The sequence below is a fragment of the Helianthus annuus genome, chromosome 17 (genome assembly GCF_002127325.2).
Source record: "Helianthus annuus cultivar XRQ/B chromosome 17, HanXRQr2.0-SUNRISE, whole genome shotgun sequence".
Lineage (NCBI taxonomy): Eukaryota > Viridiplantae > Streptophyta > Magnoliopsida > Asterales > Asteraceae > Helianthus > Helianthus annuus.
Window position 1 is genome coordinate 48,891,711 of NC_035449.2, and position 24,043 is coordinate 48,915,753.

At 31.8% G+C, this 24,043-nt stretch overlaps 1 protein-coding gene across 1 annotated transcript; it reads left to right on the forward strand.

Moving 5' to 3' along the window:
• Positions 1-16,301: 16,301 nt before the first annotated feature.
• On the forward strand, positions 16,302-18,898 carry LOC110924201. The gene is made up of 10 exons (XM_022168236.1): positions 16,302-16,454; positions 16,558-16,757; positions 17,126-17,253; positions 17,377-17,461; positions 17,533-17,665; positions 17,752-17,960; positions 18,032-18,152; positions 18,238-18,432; positions 18,523-18,591; positions 18,680-18,898. Exons 1-10 carry the CDS (start codon positions 16,302-16,304, stop codon positions 18,896-18,898), a joined length of 1,512 nt encoding a protein of 503 aa, XP_022023928.1.
• Positions 18,899-24,043: the final 5,145 nt, after the last annotated feature.

Below are 24,043 nucleotides of genomic sequence, written 5' to 3' on the forward strand. Positions count from 1 at the left end.
CAGCTTTTATCGTAGTGAGGGGGAGTCCATGACAAAACTACAAATTACAATAAATTTTAATTATGCAAGCACAATTTATTCATGCATTTAATGCATTCTTAATTTTATTTATTTATTTTTTATTTTTAATCACGTAAGATAATAAGTGTAAAGATCAAATACAAATTAGTCTTAAGATACGAAATAACCTTTTAACTTGAGAAGTGAAGAATATATATATATATATATATATATATACAGATATACATATATATATTAATTGTTTGCCCATCTACTTAAGAATGATATTAATTATAAAATCACGAATTTATTTATTTTTTTTTGAAGCATAGTACTAGAGTACGTATATAACAAGACGGGGAAAAACAAAAAAAAAATATATCTTCTTTACTTCTCGTGTTAAAAGTATTTTGTATGTTGTACAATAACTTAACCCTAGATAATAAACTAGAATATGTGACACCCACAAGGAAAATGTGAACCAAATCCTAGGGGTAATGAGTAGTTTTGCAACTACAAGTTATCATAGCTCTTTGCGATCACTAAAACAAAGGATTTAGGAGGAAGAATGTAATTTTAATGACTAAATAACTTTGTATGCTTAACAGTGAAAAATGCAAAATCAACCCCAAAAATGTTAAACTTTAACAGCAAAAAAACTCTTAATTATGATCGGAGGAAATCAAGAAAACATTATTTGCCAAATTATGTTATATTTTTTAACGCTTTTAAATTTATATGTACCATTTTTATATGTTTGTTATTTTATTTTTTTTACCTTATGGCATCCATGCTCTTGAATTTTATTATATTGTTTTCCAAATAATATTTATTGTTATCAATTTATTGAATTTAAAATGGAAAAGAAAAGGCAAACACTGAACATGCTTTGGTTTGGCATATATTCAATTTAAAATTTTAATTCATCTCAATTCTTTTCTAACGTAATATTAATAAGTAAAAATATAAATATTCAAAATTGTGTTCAAATTTAACGTTTGGAGGGACTTTTATATGCAAAAGTTGTGTGGGGACTTTTATGAGACAAAAAAATATGCTGGTTTTTAATGTTCAAAAAAAAGTGGAAGGATTTTTATAAGAAAAATTAAAAAATATGTTGGTTTTTATGGAATTTGCCCCGTAATAAATGATAAAGTACCATAAATATAAATATGTATAAATAAAAAGATTGTGTATTAGGAATCTGAAAGTTTTGCAATCTCTAAAATGATTCTTACCCTATATATATATATATATATATATATATATATATAGTGAGAGAGAGAGAGAGGAAAGATAAAACGAAAACCTACTTGAGTTGAGAAAACTCAAAAACCTTTGTAAAAACTCCATGTAACATTTTTATTTTTTCCTAAAAAAAGTAGGAAACGTAACATACATATATTTTGAACATTTTTACAAAAGAAAAACAAAAAAGCGCCGAGTAGTTTATTTTTAAAAAAATGTTAAAAATTTCATGCTACATAATATATATGTCCAAAAAAATGTAACATACAATTTTTGAACATTTAAAAAAACTAGTTGGCGCTTTTTACATTTTTTTTAATAAAAATGTTCAAGTATATTTATGTTATATTCCCTGGTCATTACATAGGATTTTCTTGAGTTTTCTCAAATAAGTGGGTTTTCGTTTTATCTTATATATATATATATATATATATATATATATATATATATATATATATATATATAGTAAGGTTAACATACAAAAAGCCTTATCATACATCACGTAGGAGACAATGGTAACCGTTGGATCAGGGGTATAATCACGCATGGGACCACATAATCACGCATGTGACCACATAATCATGCATGGGACTATAATCACGCACGTTCTATGATAATAACGCACGTTATATTTTTTGTCATGTATGTTAATGTAGGTTAAGCCTTGAAGTACATTATACTTTCTCTCTCTCTCTCTCTCTCTATATATATATATATATATATATATATATATATATATATATATATATATATATATATATATATATATATATATATATATATATAAGGGATGGTTCAAATGAAAACCACTTTTATTGTGAAAACTCGAAAACTAACTAAAAAATCCTAAAAAACACACCAAATTTTTTTTTTCAATTTTTTATAAAAAATCACAGGTTTTTGTATATATAAAAAAACTTTTTTTCAAAAAAAAAAATTGTATTACACATGGGTAATACTACACATGTGTAGTATTACACATGTGCACTACAAAAAAGATTTTTTTTTTGTTTTTTTGAAAATTTTTTTATATACTAAAAGTAGCAAAAATTATTATGCAAAAAAAAAAATTGGTATGTTTTTTGGCTTTTCTAATTAGTTTTCGAGTTTTCACAATAACTAGTGGTTTTCATTTCAACCTTCCCCTATGTATATATATATATATATATATATATATATATATATATATATATATATATATATATAGCGGAGCGCTAAAATGAAAACCACCTCCAGTTGTAAGAACCGCGAGAACCACTCTCAACTAATTAGATTATGCCAACATAAAGGGTATGTTGGTCATTTACCCAAAATGTCAAATCTTCCATCTCTCTTCATTTAAAGTCACTCACTCTTTATATACCTCTCTTCTCTCTCCTCTTTCATCTCTCATTTACCACCATCGCTCATCTTCTTCAAAAATCCTCTGCACAATGAGAAACCCAAATCAGAACTCAAAACTCCATGATCTCGATGGTTCAACGTCTTTCTGAGATTTCGCTGCCCCCCAACCAGCGCTAGTTGTCGGTGTAGTCTTGACAGCACCTCCCCAACCACCACCACTAGACGTCCCATCTTCTGGGGTGGGACCTGTTCCCCAAGTTGATTGTTTTACATCCATTCCATCTTTAAAAACAGGTTTAGCAAACCCAGAATCTATCTCAGGAGACCCCGTTTCCATCATTTCCATATCGTAACTGTCAACATCCCCACTTAGAGACCCACTATCAGCTTCCTCAGCACCACCCCTGACAAGGTGAAGGAAGTTGTAGACATCGATACCGTCTTTTTTGGTTCAGTTTCACCTGTCAACAACCTGAAACAAACACCGCCACCACGGCGGCGGCGATGACGAACAGAGAGACGGATAAAAACAGAGAGAGAAGGAAGAATCGGGGTTGTGGAGGGAGCCCGACGACGAAGGCGCCGCCACTCACGGCGGTGGCAGTGGAGGTTCACGGCAGCGACGCCGCCGTCTGCCGCGACGACGGTGTGGTTAATGTTGTTCAGATCTGGTCAAGCTTCGGTTTGAGTTTTTAACTTCAGGTATGTGGTTCCAGTTCGGGTCATGGTTTGGGGTTCGTTTGACATCAGGCATGGGTCAAAGCTTGGTTCGGGCTACGTCTCGTGTTTCGGCTCAGCAGGTTCGGGAGATTCGGGTTTCAGCTGAGATTGGCGGTGACACAGTTTAGTAGCGGCTCGGGTTTCGGCTCAACGCGGTGCAACTCGGGTCAGTTTCGGGTTTTGGTTTGGGCCGAAAGCAGTCAACGGACCCGGTTCGGGTCAGCAGCAGTCAAACAAGTCAAAGATGGTCAACTGAGGACCGGTAAAGTTTAAACGTAGCGAGTTATTATTATGTTAGTTTAGATTTTATTTAGTTAACGTACACCGAGCTCGAACCGATACTTTAGTGACTTGTTACGTTTGGCATTTTGATAGAAATTTTATATATTGTGTTTATATTGTTGAAAATTGTTGAGTTTTGAAAAGATAACGACAACTTGAGTTGTCGGCTTATTCCAAAAACAGAGGAAACTCTGTCCGTTTTCCGTAAAAACGTAAAATGTAAATAGTTTAACGTAAAACGTAAAAATTTTAACGTAAAACGTAAAACGTAAAAAGTTTAACGTAAAACGTACAACGTAAAGGTTTAACGTAAAACGTAAAAAGTTTAAAAAGTTTAACGTAAAACGTAAACTTTTTAACGTAAAACGTAAACTTTTTAACGTAAAACGTAAAATGTAAAGTTTTTAACGTAAAACGTAAATTTTAACGTAAAACGTAAAAATTTTAACGTAAAACGTAAAAATTTTAACGTAAAACGTAAAAAGTTTAACATAAAACGTAAAACTTAAAAAGTTTAAAAAGTTTAACGTAAAACGTAAAACGTTAAACGTTAAACGTAAACTTTTTAACATAAAACGTAAACTTTTTAACGTAAAACGTAAATTTTTTAACGTAAAACGTAAACTTTTTAACGTAAAACGTAAAATGTAAAATTTTTAACGTAAAACGTAAATTTTTAACGCAAAACGTAAACTTTTTAAAGTAAAACGTAAACTTTTTAATGTAAAACGTAAAACTTTTTTTATGTAAATCGTAAAATATAAAAAACGGCGTGTTAAAAAACGATGCGTGAAAAAGACAGGCGGAAAAATGGCGTGTAAAAAACGGCGCGCAAAAAAACTTTGTTTTGTTAAAAAATCTGAATTTAAAATGGATTTTTAATAAAAAATTATGTTTAAAAAATTACAATTAATATAATAATACAAAAATAGTAATAAAAAACAATAAACACAAAAAGACAAAATTGAGTAAATTTACTAAACTAACCTTTTCAATTAAAATATTAAAGACAAATAAGACAAAAATATTTAATAATACTTTTTAATTACTTTTAATCTCATCCATTGATCTTGAAGATCTAATGGTTGAAAAGTGGTTCTCTCGGTTCTTACAACTGGGGGCGGTTTTCATTTTAGCTCCCCCTATATATATATATATATATATATATATATATATATATATATATATATATATAGGGTAGGGATCCTAAGAGAAGTCCACCCTATATGAGAAACTTGAGAAGCATTCTGGACCACACATTTTTCTAAGCCTTTCGTAATATACACATATGTATAGTTTAAAATTGACTATATACATATGTGTATAACTCATTATACACATACATATGTGTATAACTCATTATACACATATGTATATAGTCAATTTTTAAACTATACATATGTGTATATTACGAAAGGCTTAGAAAAATGTGTGGTCCAGAATGCTTCTCAAGTTTCTCAACTAGCCTATCACTTCTCACATGATCCTTTTCCTATATATATATATATATATATATATATATATATATATATATATATATATATATATATATATATGTATATATATAGGATCAGGATCGTGTGAAAAATATTAGGCTAATTGAGAAACTTAAGAAGCATTGTGGACCACACATTTTCTCTGAGCTTTTCGTAATATACAATTATGAATAGTTTAAAATTGACTATATAAATATGTGTATAATTCAAGATTTGACAATATACATATATGTATATAGTCAATTTTAAACTATACATATGTGTATATTCTGAAAAGCTTAGGGAAATGTGTGGTCCCGAATGCTTCTCAAGTTTCTCAAATAGGGTGGACTTCTCTTAAGATCCCTACCCTATATATATAGGGTTAGGTTCATTTGTGAACAAGCCCCTTGATAGTGAACTGTGTGAACTAATCCTGGCTCTTGATTATCAATATACAAGTGTAAATCAATGGTTAGAATTTGATGATGAAAATACACTAGTGTATTTTATGATTTGATGATGTAAATCGATGGCAAGGATTTACTCACTCAGTTCATAAATACACTAGTGTTCACTCTAGAGCTCCACACACACTCTCTCTCTCTGTGTGTGTGTATATATATATATATGTGTGTGTGTGTGTGTGTGTGTGTGTGCGTGTGTGGAGTTAAGTTCACGTAAAAATAAAATAAACGAACGAAACGTACGAATTGAAAGAAAAGTCAAAAAAGTGGCGGTGTCATTTTGGTAATTATCAGCAACTTCAAAATTACTCGAGTAGAGTAATTTTGAGCTTCTGTAGAGTAATTTTGTAAATGTTCACGTAGAGTAATTTTGGTCGTGTAGGGTAATTATCAAAATTGTTGGGTAATTATCAAAATTACACTAACCACCCTCCCACACCCCCAAAAACCTAAACCCCCCCCCCCCAAAAAAAAAAAACCTAAACGAAAAGCTAAAAACTAAATCATAAAGCTAAACCCCATAACTAAATGCTAACAAAATTACTCTACAAGACATTTTCCAAAATTACTCTACAGAAAGTCAAAATTACTCTACTAGAGTAATTTGATAATTACCCTACATGTTTCGGGTCTACTCAATGTTTCGAGTCCCTGTTCTTCATGCTCAATGTTTCGGGTCCCTGTGATATATTTCGGGTATCACAACACAATGTTTCGGGTCCCTGTTCTTCTGTGCAATATTTCGGGTACATGTGTTTCGAGTCAGATATTTCGGGTCTTTCACCATATTTCTGGTACATGTGTTTCAAAATTACTCTACAGATGCTCAAAATTTTGAAGTTGCTGATAATTACCAGATTGCCACCGCCACTTTTTGCTTTTTCCCCAGTAATTTGAAGTTGCTGATAATTACCAAAATGACACTGCCACTTTTTGCTTTTTCCCTCAATTCGTACGTTTCGTACCTTAATTTTGTTTTTATTTGATCCTTTACCTATATATGTGTGTGTGTGTTTGTGTGTGTATATGGATAGTTGTTGGAGTAGGATCAAATACAAACCATATTTCGTATACAAACTGTAAGAACCATTTAAAAAGTGTCACGTGACATCCAACCAATTATGAAGAAATGATAAAAATAATATTCTAAATAATATCAATTATATTGAATTCTATATAAATATGCTAACAAGCAATTAATTCTTTATTTGGATCTTCCTTTTGTTTTCAATGTGCCGATTAAGAAAAGTGATGATATCGTTTAAATATGTGCTAAAATCAATTATCTTGATTAATTTTCATGTGCTAATATAATTCAAAAGTGCTATTTTTATGTATGTATTGTTTTAGTATGTGCTAATTTAACTTTTTTTTAAGTGCTAGGACCTGTTCTTACAGTTTGTAGGATAAATATGGTTTGTACCGGAACCAACCCCGATAGTTGATTTGTGTAAAAATAACATTAATCTATGAAGGTTTTGGCCAGAACATGGATTAAGATGATGAGTCTACTGATTTTGGCATCAGAGGCGGATCTATGTAGGAGCCAGGGGTTGCCCGGGATACCCCTCAACTTTATCGACCAAATACAAAAAAAACTTTGTTTTTCGGTTTGATGTATTCGGATACCTTTGAACAAATATTAGGATACCCCTAGATATAAGATGGAGAAGAAATATGAAATATTTTTGAAGAAAAATGAGATCTCCGGCGTTGCAGAGCTAGAGCTTGACGAAGAAGACGACCTTTGTGTTTTAAAACAAAAGATATTCTTATTATTATTTAGATTTAGAGTGAATTGCAAGTTTTGTCCTTTATCTTTAGTCCATTTTGCAAGTTTTGTCCTTTATGTTTAAATTTGACGAGTTTTGTCCTTTATGTTTGAAAATCAAGCACGTTTTACCCTTTGGGGCAAAACGTGCTTGATTTTTAAGGATAAAACGTGCTTGATTTTTTAAACATAAAGGACAAAACATGCTTGATTTTTAAACATAAAGGACAAAACGTGCTTGATTTTTAAGGCCCAAAGGGTAAAACGTGCTTGATTTTTAAACATAAAGGACAAAACTCGTCAAATTTAAACATAAAGGACAAAACTTGCAAAATGGCCTAAAGATAAAGGACAAAACTTGCAATTCACTCTTAGATTTATTTTCTTCATTGAAATATGGAAAGCTGTAACCCACGTGGCCAGCAGACTATCTTTCTTTTCTATTTTATTATTTACAATTGCATTGTTAAGCTAAAATTCATTTATTTCTAAGGGGAATTAGCCTGTAATAATTCCAGCTAGACCTTATTGGCCATTAATAATCCCACCTCAGAATATTCCCCCCACCAGTCCCACCTTTCACCTATTTTTCCTACAATGGTCCCCCGTTAAAAAAAACTTAACGGAGTTAAGCTTTTTTCCAAATTACAAACAGATTTTTTAGGGCTTTTGATCAGAACGATGATACGAGTCCATTGATGTAAAATTTACTTCGAAATGGTGCTCCAAGTGACTTGATTTTGGTTAATTGGAAATTTAAACACCCGAATTGAAGCGCCGTTTTTATCATTTGGAGCACCGTTTCGAAGAAAGTTTTACATCAATGGACTCGTATCGTCGTTCTAATCAAAAGCCCTAAAAAAATTGTTTGTAATTTGGAATAAAGCTTAACTCCGTTAAGTTTTTTTAACGGGGGACCATTGTAAGAAAAATACGTGAAAGGTGGGACTGGTGGGGGGAATATTCTGAGGTGGGATTATTAATGGCCAATAAGGTCTAGGTGGGATTATTAAAGGCCAATTTCCCTATTTCTAAAAGTTAATGTCTATTCTAAGAAGTTAGCTTAAGTTATTATTCAATTACTTGTATATAGTAAACATCATTTATGATTTAGTGGTGATCACATGTATTTAAGTTGCACTTTTAGTGAGTTCGGGTGAGCTTTTCTCTCTAAGTCTTAAATTCGAGTCTAGTGATAGGGGTTTCTCATTAAGAGATTTAAATGGGGGATCTATTGTGCGAGGCGCTCTCTAGCACGGAACCGGATAAGATAACGTATGTTAGACCTCCCAATATTCGCGAATAATTCACGCCTTTCAAAAAAACTTGTATAGTATTTAAGAAACTTATTATTTATTAGTTTATTAATTTTTTATTTTGTATAGAGCTTACTATTTATAACAAACCTTTAATATAAGTTATCTATTTTTTAAACTAAGTAAATACCATATAACAACTTTTTGTGATATAAAAATGCTTTATTTTCAAGATTATTTAATATTAAAAAACAGCAAACACTTTAAGAAATATACTAATTAAAGTTAATGATGAATTATTAGTACATATTAAAAGATACAAAAACTTATGTTAGAGCTCGATCTGAACTGAGCTAGAATTTTTTATGTGCGCTTTTATGAAACTGAAACATCTATATATAGTGACTTTATACAAATAAAATCATGGATCTGCCACTTATTGTACCGTAAAAAAAATTGATCTGTTTTATGAATGTACAATAAAAAATTAGGATACCCCTGAATTTTTCTTCTAGTTCCGCCACTGTTTGGCATAATGGTTAGGCAGTAAAAAATCTATTCTGGACAACCTAAATCGGTTTGGATCGGTTAGAGCCAAGACCTCAATATGAATAATGGTTTTTTTAATGATAAAACATTAATATAAGTCCAGCCGCTACTTATTCATAGGGCTTATCGTCGATAATCTAAGGGGTCATTAAGTGACTCCGTTGCCCACAAACTAGGTACGTGCTACATGGCCACTTTTTATAGATTGTTTTTGAAACAAAAACCTAACCTCATAGTTTTAAGGAGCTTTTAATAAATCTGAAAGTGGACATCCTTTCATATGTTAGTCTACGCGTGTGTGACTTTGAGGATTATGATTTCATTTAGAGTTTGTAAGTACTAAATACTAAGAAAATGATGGGTTATCTATGTAGAATACCCTGCTGGTAAAATATATTATGAAGCCAAGGTTTGGGTTAAGCCATGGGAAAACTTCAAAGAATTGCAGGAATTCAAACCCGTTAATGTTGCCACCTCAGCATAAACTTCCATATGGTAACATAACTTAATAGTATTTATATATCTTCAAATCTATGCCAATTTATATAAATCAGTAATGTAGAAAAGATGAATGTTATGTGATGCAGGGCGAGAGTGCTAGGAGACCTCTACCAGGGTGTGAAGCTTAATCTTATAAATAGTTTTGTTAAGTTAACAATAAATATTTCTTGCATTACGTTACATGTTTATGCCCCATCCTATACTTGCTAGATGGCATATTGTAAATTCTATCACATTAAGTAAATATTTTGTATGCTTTATTTTTTATTCTAGTACTAATTTATTAAGCATATCGATATGACAATTTGGGACGGGATACTCTACATGTCAGCTCATGGTTATGCACCCAAAGGGAAAGGTCTTGAAAATTTAATGCTTCATAGGTGTGCTTGGCGTCGAATTGAAGGTATTTTTATAGACTTATTGTTCGTCATTGACATATTATGTTAGTTATAGGATGAATCTATGTATAGATATATCAACTAAACACTACCTTATATGCAGAACAAGTCGGCACAAAATTCTGACACCACTTTGTGTAGTGTGTTTTCATATTTGACTAATCTTTTATGCTTCTTTATGTTTTAGGTAATGTATATATCTTCTTCCATCTGCCGTATATATTTTATACATGTTTTAACATCACTCCTCCATGTGTAGTGGTTATACACTATAATGCCCCCACCATGGGGCGTTTTGCGCCATGTGGCGTCCTAGTCAGCAAGGGGGCATTATAGCAAAAGTGGTGTAGTGGTATAATGCCCCATAATAACGCCCCATTCAATCATTTAAAAAAAAAAAAAAAAAAAAAAGAAAAGCAACTAACCAATTGTCAGCGAGCACTTGTCAACTTGTCAGCAAAAGAAAAAGCAACCTGCAAGACTTCAAGCCATTTTCGGCGTTTTCCTCATAACGCGAAATCAACTTTTTTGAATTTTTTTTTAAAAATAACGCCGGGTGTAATGGTCTTTTGGGCGTTATAGGGCGTTTTTTTTGAAATTTTTTTAAAGAAAACGCCCCACTACACATGGTCTTATAGCAGTTGGTAGCATGAAAACCAACTTAATTATATATTTTTTCATGCTTCTGAAAAAGTTTGACCAAATATGTTTTCATATCAAATATGGAAATCATTATTCGAAAGTAGTATTTCAAGGGTTACATACTAATTAACGTTATGTTTATGTTGAAGGAAATAAAGAACTTTACTTTTATTTGGTTGTTCCATTATAGAAGCTTTGATTATGGTTGAGTGGGAAAGGATAAAGATGGTCATTGACAAACGACCAGATTCGGTACAGTTTGGTCTCACTAGGGTGGCGTTTGTTTTTTGCTAGAAGCACTTTAGAACCTCTTATGTCTGCGCCGCGCAGACCACGCGCAGACATAAGGGTCTGCAGCTTGTTTGTTTTCTCGCAGACCTTTCATTAAAAAGGTCTGCGAGACCTCTTCTTCATACAGACATGAATCAATGTCTTCTAAGGTCTGCACAACCTCTTCTCCTCCACATTTTGAAAACACAGAGAGCCCTTCTCCTCCTCCACCCTTCTCCTGCTCCACAGACCGCCGCCACCTCCACAGACCGCCGCCACCTCCGACGTCTCCTGCACATCTCCAGCCGCACCCCCACCACCTCGAGAACTCCACCGTCTCCCGCACATCTCCAGGTATGAATTTAGGGTTTTTTTAGAGAGAGACCGTAGAGAGAGGGGGCGGCAAGAGAGAGAGAGAGAGAGGGAAAGAAGAGAGAGAGATCGGCGGTGGTGGTGAGTTTTGATGACGGTGGTGGTGGGTTTGATGGCGGTGGTGGAACGAAGAGAGAGAGGGGGGGGCGACCGGAGATAGAGAGAGGGAAAGAAGAGAGAGAGAGAGATCAGCGGTGGTGGTGGGTTTTGATGGCGGTGTTGATGGTGGTGGTGGTAGCTGACGTAGTGGTGGCGGATGGTTGTGGTTGTGGTAGATGAAGGCAGAGAGAGAGAGACAAGAGAGAGGAGAGGTCTGCAGTGTGTGTTGTGTGTGTGTTGAAGAGGTTTTTATGTAAAAAAAACTCTCTTCTCCTTGCAGACTGCAGACATTTGGTCCACCTCTTCTCCTACAGATGCCTGCAGATGTGGTCCGCAAACTGCAGGCCTTTTACCTCTTTAAAACAAACACCACCTAGGAATCTTGACACAGAACTACATGTGGCAACAACAACAAAAGAGACCATGCAGACCATATATTTTGTGAAGAATTTAGTAAATTTGATAACAAGTGAGGAACTTGAGCTTAAAAATACACATTCCAACACTGCCTTTTGGGAAGCAGCCGCAAATGGAAACAATCAAGCGCTAAAGATTATGATGGCAAAATATCCCAAAATTTTGTTGGTCATCCGTGGTTCTGAGGCCCTTTTGTCGTTGTCTATATCTATATATATAATATATGAATAAAGTGTGGGACACGTGTCCCTATATGATGCAACCATTTGTGATTTTTGGCGGGAAAGTTGTGGGATATGTAAGGTTCATGCACGGGATCCGGATTTGGTTACCCATGCCCTTTATTTTGACCCGGGTATATAAGATACCTAAATTACCTAAATCATTCAGTCTCCCAATTACAAACCCTAAATCGTTCCATCTTCTTCCCAGCCCTGCTCTTCTCAGTCCAAGATTGATGTTCGGATTCAGCATCGGAAGTTAAAGGATAGTTTAAGAAGTTAAAGATACGCAATTTGCATTCATTTACTATCAATCTTTTTTAAAATTCATAACTAATATGAGGTTTATTAGGTATTAACAATGTAATTTTTGATAATCCAACGAATCTGTCTGTTTTTATGTTAATAACAATAAAAAAAGAGTAATTTATGTCGTTTTTTTCTGTTCTGTTTAATTTATATTTGTTTGCAATATTGTTCATCTGATGTTTGGTAATGGATGCACGTATATTTGTAAATCAAAGATTCGTCCGTCTTTACCTAGATTATTAACATTGTTTGTCTTTACATTTCATCCTCAGATTTTGCCTCATGTATCCGGATTTGGTTTTGGCTGAAATGATCAAATGTCATAGTGTAAGGTGATGTTTTGAAAACTCTGTCTAGGTAGAATTTTGTTTTACCTCTAATATGAGTAAAATGTACTATTAAAATTTCTTTATGTGTACAATAAATTATTTTGGGGAGTGCAATATCCTAAAAAATGTATACATGGTTTATAGAAATAGATTCTTTGGTAAGTGTAAATGTGTTTTTTTTTTTTTTTTTTGAATTGATTAGATTTAATAGCAAATGAATACTAACATATTAGGAAATTAATACCGTAACCGAAAATACTATCTCTCAAATTTATATTTTTGTAAATGATTTATAACTTCCTAAAATATGTTCCAAATATTCCATAATTTTCTCATTTTTTATTGTATAAATAAGACCAGAAGTTAAAGAGTTGCACTTCACATTCAAATTGTTTTTCTTTCTTGTGCTTTGTTTTCGAAATCTGAGGTTAAACCATTTTCCCTGTTTTGAATTATTTTCTTCATTCTTATACTAGTTTAAGATCCCGCGAGTTTCGCGGGTGGCTTAACACAAACATATAATATCAACTGGCATTGAAGCCCATGTAGATCATCATTTTTGTTCTAGGCCTTTCGAAACTTAGGCTTCACGTCTAAGGATTAATACAGGTCAAAACTTGGTAGAGATCGAAACTGGATGAGAGGTCGTGTATAAGAGAAAAAGAATACTAAATGGGATACCTTGCACTTCACAACTTCACGGTCTTGCATATGGGCCTTAAGCTTCCATTTTTAGGCTGCGTAACCATTTGCAAGACGAAACCAAGTCAAAGTCGAGCATGACGAAGCACATATACCGCTGCTGACATAAACTCTATCTAGTTTCAGTTATACACTGTCTTGGTTACATTCTCGGGTTTCGTTCCCCAGCCAAGAGCCATCCATGTTTGCCATTAATTGACGGTAGCTTGAACCAAGACCAATTAAATTCTTTACCACTGATACAATAAACGCAAAAGTGGTTGTTAATTGAACATATGTAAAAGTGACCATTTTGACCCATTTCATTATTATAATGGGTCGATTTGGGTTACATATCATCTCAGAAGAGTAAAAAAGCTTAATTCAACTGGTTTTAGATGAACATCGGCTTCATCATCAAAACAAATTCTTCTTCCTCATCTTCGTCCTCCAACATATCTGGAATTATTTAGCACCAACACAAGTTTCACTTTTGGTTACATAACCCTCTTCAGAAAGCATAAGAGTGTAAGGGGTGCTCACCTCTTAGGTGAGTCCCCCCTCTTACACATAACCAACCATAAAATGCCACGTCAACTCCCCTCTAACACTCCCCTAATACCCCTTTTTGATGGCGGCACTCCCCTCTTAGGTGAATTGGTTTTTTTTTTTTTTTAAAAAAGAAGAAGAAAAGCATTGATTGGTCAAGCTCTCCCTCTCTCCTCCCTCTCTCCTCCCCTCTCTTCGGCAACTCCCCACCTATTTCACCCTCTCTCTCTCTAACTCACCTAATTGTTGGCAGCACACACCTAATAGGTGAGTTGAGTCCCCTAAGGGGTCACCGAAGGGTGCCCCGGATACCCTAATAAGAAAAGTTTCGCTAATTAAGATAGTGCAATTTAGTTGAAATTTTAACTTATTTCCATTAATAGAAATACTATGTATATTGTACCTTCTATATTAAATGCTTGAGTCGACTCATTTTCTGCAATAATTTATCGATAGCAATAAATAACATAATATCCCTTGTTCCCTTAGTATCTGTTATTGAACTTTCCGTTAGCTCCCTGTTTTTAACAACCAATAAAATGTAAAATCTTCATACCCTTTTCCATTGAGATTCAATATCAAATACACTTGATGTTAGTCATTTGAATGTTTGGATGACTTTCACCCACATTATTTTCATTTAAAAAGGGTAGTTTGGAAACAAATAATAGTATGTAACTGGCAATCCAACGTTCGTTGTTTGACACCTAATTTATCACGTAAATCAGTTTTATAATGCGAATCCAAACGCCAACTGTGGTAGGACTGCTAATGTTGTGTGAAAGCGTTCCTCTCCCTGTATTAACCTCTTAAATTTCTAATGTATGAATCTTGTGAAAACATGAAATCATTTTAGAATACTTAATATCGAAGTTTACCTTATTTGGAGCAACATCTCTATCTCGACGAAATATCAACTCATGTATCTTAGCATTCAAGAGTGTTTCAGCCTACTACATATATGATTCTTATAGTTATTATCATCAATATTATTTCGTAAACTAATTATGTTCTTCATATAAAAGGAAAAAACTTCAAGGGCTTGTGAATTGTTTAAATAGTAAAGTTACAATTTTTTTTCTTTAGAATTTGCCTAATTTTAATGTCTTGTTACCGATGTAAATAGCGAATTTTAAAAGCATGTGAGCCTAACTAAATATAGTAAAATAGCTAACAGGAGTATGTATGGCTTTCTAGATTACAACAGTAGAGACAATTACCAGCAAATCGCTAAGAGGAGTAGATTAGCCATGCTTCTCCCTGTACATTAATGGAATCCTCTGCAGTTAATTCACATCATCCAACAGTTAGTTCTGCCACTAATTATATCAGTTGAATGGTTGTGAATCATCATCTCCTTTTCAAACAACAATACATAACAACTAACATCAAAATCTATCCCCAAGCATTACAAATCAATGGATGATAATACTGTCCATGTCTCTGTGACTCCATCACTAATTCAATATAGGTATTACAAAGCGTAAACAATCAAACAAAAAAAAAATACCTTCCATCATGTGAAGAACCATATCAAAATTGATGCCAGAACGAATGGCAGCATATCATTCCTCGGTTGTCTCATGGCGGTGGCCATTATCACTACGAAGATCAACAATATCGAGTATGAAGATCCCTGTAACATCGCAGTCAATAACAAAAGATGCAGCAGAGCAGATGACAGTCAAATTGATCCGTTTGTGTTCATCTAAGAATAGCAAAACCATATAATCTTCTAGTTTTGAAAGCACCGATATCAAACGGTTTAAGAGCTCTGTTATTTGAAATCGAGCAGAGATCACAACAATGATGTGTTGTTACAGGAAAGAGAGGAATTAAGATTAGATCATAGATATACACGACTTACCTGATCACTGCAACTCGTCTTCGGCATTCAATTTGGTTTTCAATCAATTTCTCCATAAAAACTGGTTGCTTTCGATCGCGATTGAAGATGAAGAAATCTTGGGATCTGGAGATTTTAAATAATAGATTAGAGATCGATTAAAGCGAATGAATCAAAAAATTGTCGATTACAACATCAAAGATAAAGATAAACATACCTGATGACAATTTTTGTGTTTGAGATTTAGGGTTTTCTGAATGGCCTATTACAAAGAGCGTGGTTATTGTGATTGCAATTAAGATTGGAAGGAAACTGATTTCAAAAATATGGAAAGTCCATCAATCTCTTATCAATCACGGTCAAGTAAAAAGAGGGATGAATGGTGTGGTGCAATCCCGCTCAATTTGTTTCAATAATGGTTAAGAGAATGCCAAGTGGCAATGAGTGGATTAAAATTATGCCAAGTGGCACCAAAATGTATTGTTTTAATATACATAATAGATAAATCAGAATGAGAATCATGTACTAAAACTTTCTTTGTTTACCAGTGAAATGGAGAACAATCAGATTACTATGTTCAGGTCACTTAATGCTCATTCCACCAACTATACCATCAAAGCTAAGATCATATCTATGTGGGATAAAAAAATGAATGGTTATGATAACAAGATCTATCGTGTTGACATGTTGTTGATGGATGAAGAGGTAACATATTTTAATGTTCTTATATATTTATTAATATCCTTTTTTTAACAATAGTTTTACGTGTTCATGTTCTAAAATTCGTTATCTATAATTTATATTTCAGGGTTCCTTCATTCAATGTAGCTGTTTACATAAGCTTTTCAAACGGTTCCTTAAGTTTTTGGTAGTTGATGACTATTTATTGATTCATAAACCATCTCTAGCCAAAGATACAACCAAGATTAAGGTTACCGGAAAAGATCAGAAGCTATCGTTGTATGCTTTCACGTCTGTTCTGAAAACTGATAACTGGTCTGGTCCTCGGTACTTATTTAAATTCACTGATTTTAAATCTGTGTTGAGTAAAAAAATTGAAGTGAATACACCAATAGGTAACTACTTTTAAATTTTTTTTTTAATTTTTGATTAAGTTCAGTTGTTTATATATTATTTGTTTATATATTATCATACTGTTTTAATATACAGATTTCATCGCTTATTTGGTTGTCTCATATCCTATTGAAGATGCAAATAGGAAGGATGGATCTAAAACAAAACGAATGAGCATTACCCTAAAGGATCTCAAGAAATAATGTTATAAACAACAAGTCAATATATATGTTTTTAAGTCAATATATGTATTAATCTATTCTTTTGCTATTAAATTATGCAATGACTTTGTAAATTTACAGAGATCAGAAGATTAGTGTAACGTTGTGGGAAAATTATGCAATCACTTTGTTAAACTACATGAATGATAAAAACCGCCCTGCTCATGTGGTTATAGTTGTCCATTTTGGAACAGTGAACATATATCAAGGTATTAATTATATTTTAGGACAAAGTATTCTAACAATGTCTTTTAATTATGTATATTAATTTTTACAATGATCAAATCAATTTTTTTTACGTATCATTCAAAATACATGTGTGTTATAATCAGGTAAAGTTGGCCTGACTAACATGTTTGAAGCAAGTCGTGTCTTCATAAATTATGATATTCATGAGATCAAAGAATTCAAAGACAGGTATATCCTTAATAACTTATTATTCGTTTTAAAATTATTTAATTTTTTATTAATTTATTATACTTTTATAGGTATCTTGAGAAGGAGTTATCTAAATCATCTTCAAGTAAACAATCATGCTCTCAAGTGATATCGAATACAGAAGATGAGTTTCTAAATGCTGAAGATTTTGTGTTGACCGGTTTTATTGCTTCAATTGATGTGGTATGTATATCAAAAATTAAAAGCTTAACGTATCTTATATATTCTATCATATTTATCTCTCACTATAATCTTTATCTACTTATTAGGAGAAAAAGGTTATCATTGTTGGTACTGTTATAGCAATTTCAAATGATAAGCCTTGGTATTATTTATCATGCAATCATTGTAAGAAGCAAATTGAAGAGAAATCTGAGTTGGTTGAAAGAGATGATGGCAGCTTTGACGTGTTGGATGACAAGTCTTTTGAGTGTATAAACCCAGATTGTGATGCTGTTGACATTGTTCCTGTTCATCGGTATCTATACATTTTTTTAATTACTTTCAAATGTCATTTTTAACAATTATTAACATTTTATCATATAATAGATACAAAATACCTCTAAGGGTTCAGGATTCCACTGGAACCATTTCCTGTACGTTGTTTGATTATGAAGCTATTAAGCTTTTGAAGAAAACCTCGAAAGAACTACTTGATATTTACTCGAAGGTACACTTAGTTATCATTCTAATAAAAGTTACTAATTTTTTTAAACAATCTATATATATGTTATTATTTCTTTCTCATTATACAGGTTGACACTTCCACCGAAGGATCGTTTCAGTCACTTCCATCTGAGTTTGATGTGTTGTTGAACAAAAAGTTTGCCTTCCAAATCAAAATTTCCAGTTTTAACATTACCAACCAGATTGAAAACTATGGAATTTCAATGTTATCTTCCGATGAGGATCTACTTTCTGCTCTGGAGAAAAAATGGAAAGTTAATGAGGTTATTTTTTTCTTCCAAAGATAATAATATTTCAGTTATTATATTTACATTTCTGTATTCATAAAATGAGGCTGTTCTGAATTATTGTAGTCTGACGTGTCTGAGTCAAATGTTCAATGTTTGTCCAATTCAGTTGGTAATGTCAAAGGTTTATCAAAGGTATAAATTTTTGTTGTGCTACACATTTTTTAACTCTACTATGAATATATTGTTAGCAAACTGATAGTTTTGTTTGACTAAGTTTCAGGAATCTCAATCTGTGATGGGTGACAGCGTTACGCCAGATCCTCTAGATGGTAATGATCAAGATCCGTCAAAGTTCGAAAACATTAAACGTAACCTTGAAGATGTTTATGATGTTGATGCTGTTGATAGCTCTTCTACTAAACGTCGTAACAGTCCTGGGAATGTTGAAATAAACAATTCTGACAATTTGGACCTCATCACCCCAAAGATTGAGAAATAAAGATTTTGAAGAATGGTCTACAAATGGATTTGCATGATTTGCACTTTTATTATTTTTAAGTATTATGCTTTTTATGAAGACAAACTTATTACTTTGACTATTATTATTGTGTTTTAATGGATATTGTTATTTGGTGAATCTTTATGACATTGTCATTTCCTTTGGTATATTTTGAGTTTAATTTAAAGAGGTTAAAAGATAATTGGTATTTATTATTTTCATGCTGCAAAATGTGAATTTACGGAGAAGGTCAAATATATATATTAGTGTTGAATAAAATCTCATATAAAAATTTAAAATATTTATTGTGTATTGTAAGATTAGAAATTTTTAATGTACAAGTATAATCCTAATATTATGTATTTGAACTTTTTATTTGTCAATAGTACTTAACTATTCTCCAGTTAAATACAAAAAGATTGCTTTAATGTATTTTAATGATTAGCAAATGTTATAACAATAGTAATGATTACCCAAAATAATGGTTTCTTATTTATTGGTTCTAAGCAATAAATATATAATAAATTTAAGCTTTTATTCTTATTTATTGTTTTCACCCAAACCCTAATACGGTAACCCAAAATACTTACTGTTAATTTCATAGATTTGTAAATGATTTATAACTTCTAACAATAAACTATAAATATATCACTATATCGTTTATTTTTGTACAATATTTAAATGTGTTAATAATTACTCATATAAAATTAACTTTTTTAATTATGTATTTCAAATCTTCATGATTAGATATATACATACCTATCATTTTAATAAATAATAAAAAAAATCTATATATGAAAACATATGTGATCAATTCCATATTTGAAATTTACAAGATATCTTACTTATGGAAAACTCCCATTTTGACATTATCACTTCCATATTTGAAATTTTGTACGCTTATATATAGCATCATGAAATCATTGTTTTTGTAATCGGTTTGAATAATACAATGGTTGAGCTTCCTTTTCACTTGATACTTTTCCAGATTTTAATAAGGATCGATACGAAATCAATACATCGATTCAAGTTGGTCTCTAAACAATGGCGTGATGGATTATCATCACGTGAATTTGCTTTTAAACGTGGTTGTTATGTTGAAGATTATCTTGTAATATTTATTGTGTTATATTATTTACAGTACCAACAATGACTTATTTTACCAACTTTCATGATGCAATAAACTCATATGTTTGAAATCTATTTTTTTTAGGAAACGCTCCAAGACCAAGGTTTGTTCATTTCTTCGTCTGTTTTGATGGAGTTGTGGCCGCGTGAACTCATTGAACTTTATGGCCTTCATGATCAACATGCAAGTGAAGAAAACTTAAACGTTATAGAGGAAATGGTGGTTATTGAAAATGGTGAACGTACTATACTACTATTTATCAAGTTTATGATGATGACACTTAGCAAATTTGTTCGGTTAAAATAATATGTTTTTGGGTTAATGGAAAATCTTATTATGGTTCTTACTATTAGAGATTTCGGTTTTATTCAACTTATGGATATTTCTTAAAATATTTTATCAAATATATTGCTTAATTATAGAATTATAAAATATCAATTTAGAGTAACAAATATCGGTCATTAAAAACTTACGTAATCATAATTAGTATCAATTAATTATGTACTTAAATTTCGTGCTATAATTTATAATCAATTTGCCTAATTTGTCTATCGACTTTCTATAAATGATCGAAGAATTGTGTATAAGTTTGTGTCATCAATCATTTTGTTTATTCACTTTTTTAGTGGCATTTGCCTGTTCACTTTAATTTTGTGTTTTTGCTTGTCATTCCTTATAACAAGTAAGTTTGCATCCATTTACCGTTTCTTTGACTAAAAGAATTTACTTTGAAAGTCAATCCTTCTGCTTAATATTATTCTTCAGGTATGTTTACGACTCTTATTATCTTACCTGCTAAACGAATAGACAATGGTTTATTACATGTTATTTTTTAAATTCAATGTTTTCTTTAGTTTAATGCAACACAGAAACAAGATGATTAACATTCATATATATTCTTATATATTGTTCTACTAACCGAGAATAGTTTGGCTTTACATCTACATGTTACATAATCATTTGGCAAAAAAACTACCACCAGTGTCTTCATAACCAAGTATATGGTTACCCCCAAAAACCCTTATCATTAACAATCCATAAGCCAACAAAATATAACACTACTACCATCCTTTCACATATTACTATTTTCGATCCACACTTTTTAACTCGAGCACCTGTGTAGAAGTAACAAAGTTGAAGTGTAGAATGTCACCATTCTTCAAACTGTTTGCAGACATAAATTTATCCCACTTGACCATTTTGTAACGCGGTTTGCCACCATTTTGTTCTGTTTCCACTTCATTAAACATGATTTTTCCTTCTAAAGTCTGAATCTTCAATTCATGAAGTTCTTCTGTAAGGCCTGATCTCCTTGCAACCTCAACAGGAAGTCGCTACATAAAATATGTTACATATCATTAATATAATTTACCCTATTAACTACTTTCATTATAATTTACATTAGATTTTAAATTTTTATACCAATCTGTTTTCTCCTTTTCGAGTAAACTCATAATTTTCAGTATCAACTTCAGCCTTTGATGCAATTCCACTACTAAGCTTCCTTTTCTTTTCTTTTCCAATTTTTGATACCTTCTCATTGTAGTTTATACTCTGTCAATTTAAATATTTTTATTAATGAAATTCATTAAATACTTGTGAAAGATGATATTCAACAATAACTGATAATTGTATTTTACATGTGATTAAAATAAAGTTTACCTCTCTTTTGATTGATGATCGGCGATAGTTTGGAACTTTGGGTGTCACCACTTCTGGAGTTTTGTCAATCTCCTTTCCTTTTTGTGATGTTGATTCAATCACCTTTACAACGTTTTTGTCTTTTTTGTAAACCTTTTAAATATATAATGTTTGGGATCAAAAGTATAAATATTTAATTTATACTAATCATATGTAAAGCTGTACTAATGTATACTAAATGTTTATTACCTCATCTTTGACGTTAACCTCAGAAGTAGAAGCATTAATTTTTTGTGATGTAAACTGGTCACAATCTAGAATGCCTTGTGTCCTATTCAACATCTGCTAATTTTCAATTCCAAAAATGTTATCCTCATATTTAATGAATGTTCAATTTCATTTATATACCAAACAAATGCAACAATACTATAGTATTTCATTAATCAATCTATTATCATATACTTGATGTAAATTATAATCCAGTACCTCATTCATCACTAAATCTCCACTTGTATCCCTTTCACTTTTAGATTCACTAAACTTCTGTTGGACAAAAAAAATTAAAATATAAGCAATCTGAATTATCTGATATATGTTGTGTGTAACAATAAAATACTTACATAGCAAACACTTTCTTGGAATGTTCTTTTAGATATTATTTCACAAAAATCATTATCTTCGGATTTTTCGTGAAAACCCAATTCAACTTCAATTCCATTCCTGAATACCCTCAATTGAAACACAACATTATCAATCTTTTCAAAGATCATTGTGTCACCATCCATAATTTCCAACCTCTCACACAGTTTCGGCCATCCGTCCGTAAAAGCATAGGTAACATGAATCTTGGATGCCATCACATCCCAGTACATACCAGCTGCATATAGTTGGTAAATGCCGTTTAGCTCGTGATTTTTGTAAAACATGCTAACAAACTCACTTAGAATTACCTGCAAGTTATTAAAGTAAGTATATAAATATTACTATTAACATATCTATTTCAAATCAATTATTTATAAAGTTTGAGTAACTATTAATTATTAAATAGTATGCTTACCGTAAGACCCAACTTTGCGAAGTTGTTCATTGTTATGTATGATTCACCACACACATTCTTTAAGAAAGGATAAACCTCCAACTCTTTGTCCCCTAAGCTTCTAAAGAGCAGCCAAGTGTTTTTTAACAAATTAAGATTGTTAACAACAGCCCTCCAACCATCTGTTAACACTGGTAGCTTATTCATGTGTCTAAGTCGTACAGTCCAATGTCTACCGTCTTGATGATGAACCTCTATCTTCATGTGTTGCCAATCTTTTCCCCATTTTTTGATCACAAATTCAACAGGTACCAGCTGGATTAACATTGTATGAAACATAAAAAAATAGGCTTATGTCAATATTACATATTTCATACGATGTTTAGATCCATCAAATTAGAGATGAAAGTACACATACCAATGATAGATCTTTAGGTTCTTCCATCAGTTGAACAAATGATAATACCATCTTCTAAACTGCAATGTAGTGACATATTTTTATTTTTCATAATTTTTATGGTTTGTTTTGGAATTATAAAGTTAATTTAAAACATCAAGAACATATAAAAGACAATTATTCCAAATAAATATCATTTTCTGACTAAAAATCATACTTGACAATATTATGAACATTTAATAATTAAACAATACTTACTTATAAAGCTAAGTATTTCAACAAAATGTGTAGTACAAATACAACTTAAGCATGAATTATTCAAAAAATTAAGTATTTCTTTTGAGACATTCCCTATTAAGTTATCCGACCCCTAAATGTATTTTGTAAGTTAATCTCATATTCGGTTACCTAATTTTGGCCAAAATTAATAACTTAAAACAGAGTCAATGTTATTTAAACATGTATTCAATCCTATTCTTAGTTAGATAGTTTAAAATTTATAGCAACCCACTAAATCATTGATACTCAAAACATGCAACCTATAAATACTACTGATATATGATTTCAGAATGTAACTCTGTTCTAACTCCATCCGAATTAAAGTTACTTATACATTTCACAGATTATTATGATTCAAAGAGTAGTCAATGAGTAGTATATCGATGATAAGAATCATACCTTTTTGTTTAAAATTATCCGAGAAGGTATGTTGCAATCCCTTTGATTATCTTCCAATTTATGTATACAGCTTTTTCAAAACCCTAGATGTTGAAGAAGACGAATTTTTGTGTTTTAGTTAGAGAAATGATGTGTAGATGGTAATAATGAGATGTTATTGGGAGAAGATATTGATTGATGGTTTAGAAAAGAAACGGCTATGAGATGATTACAAATGTTTTTTTTTTATTAATTATTATATATGTTTTCAATTATATAATTTAG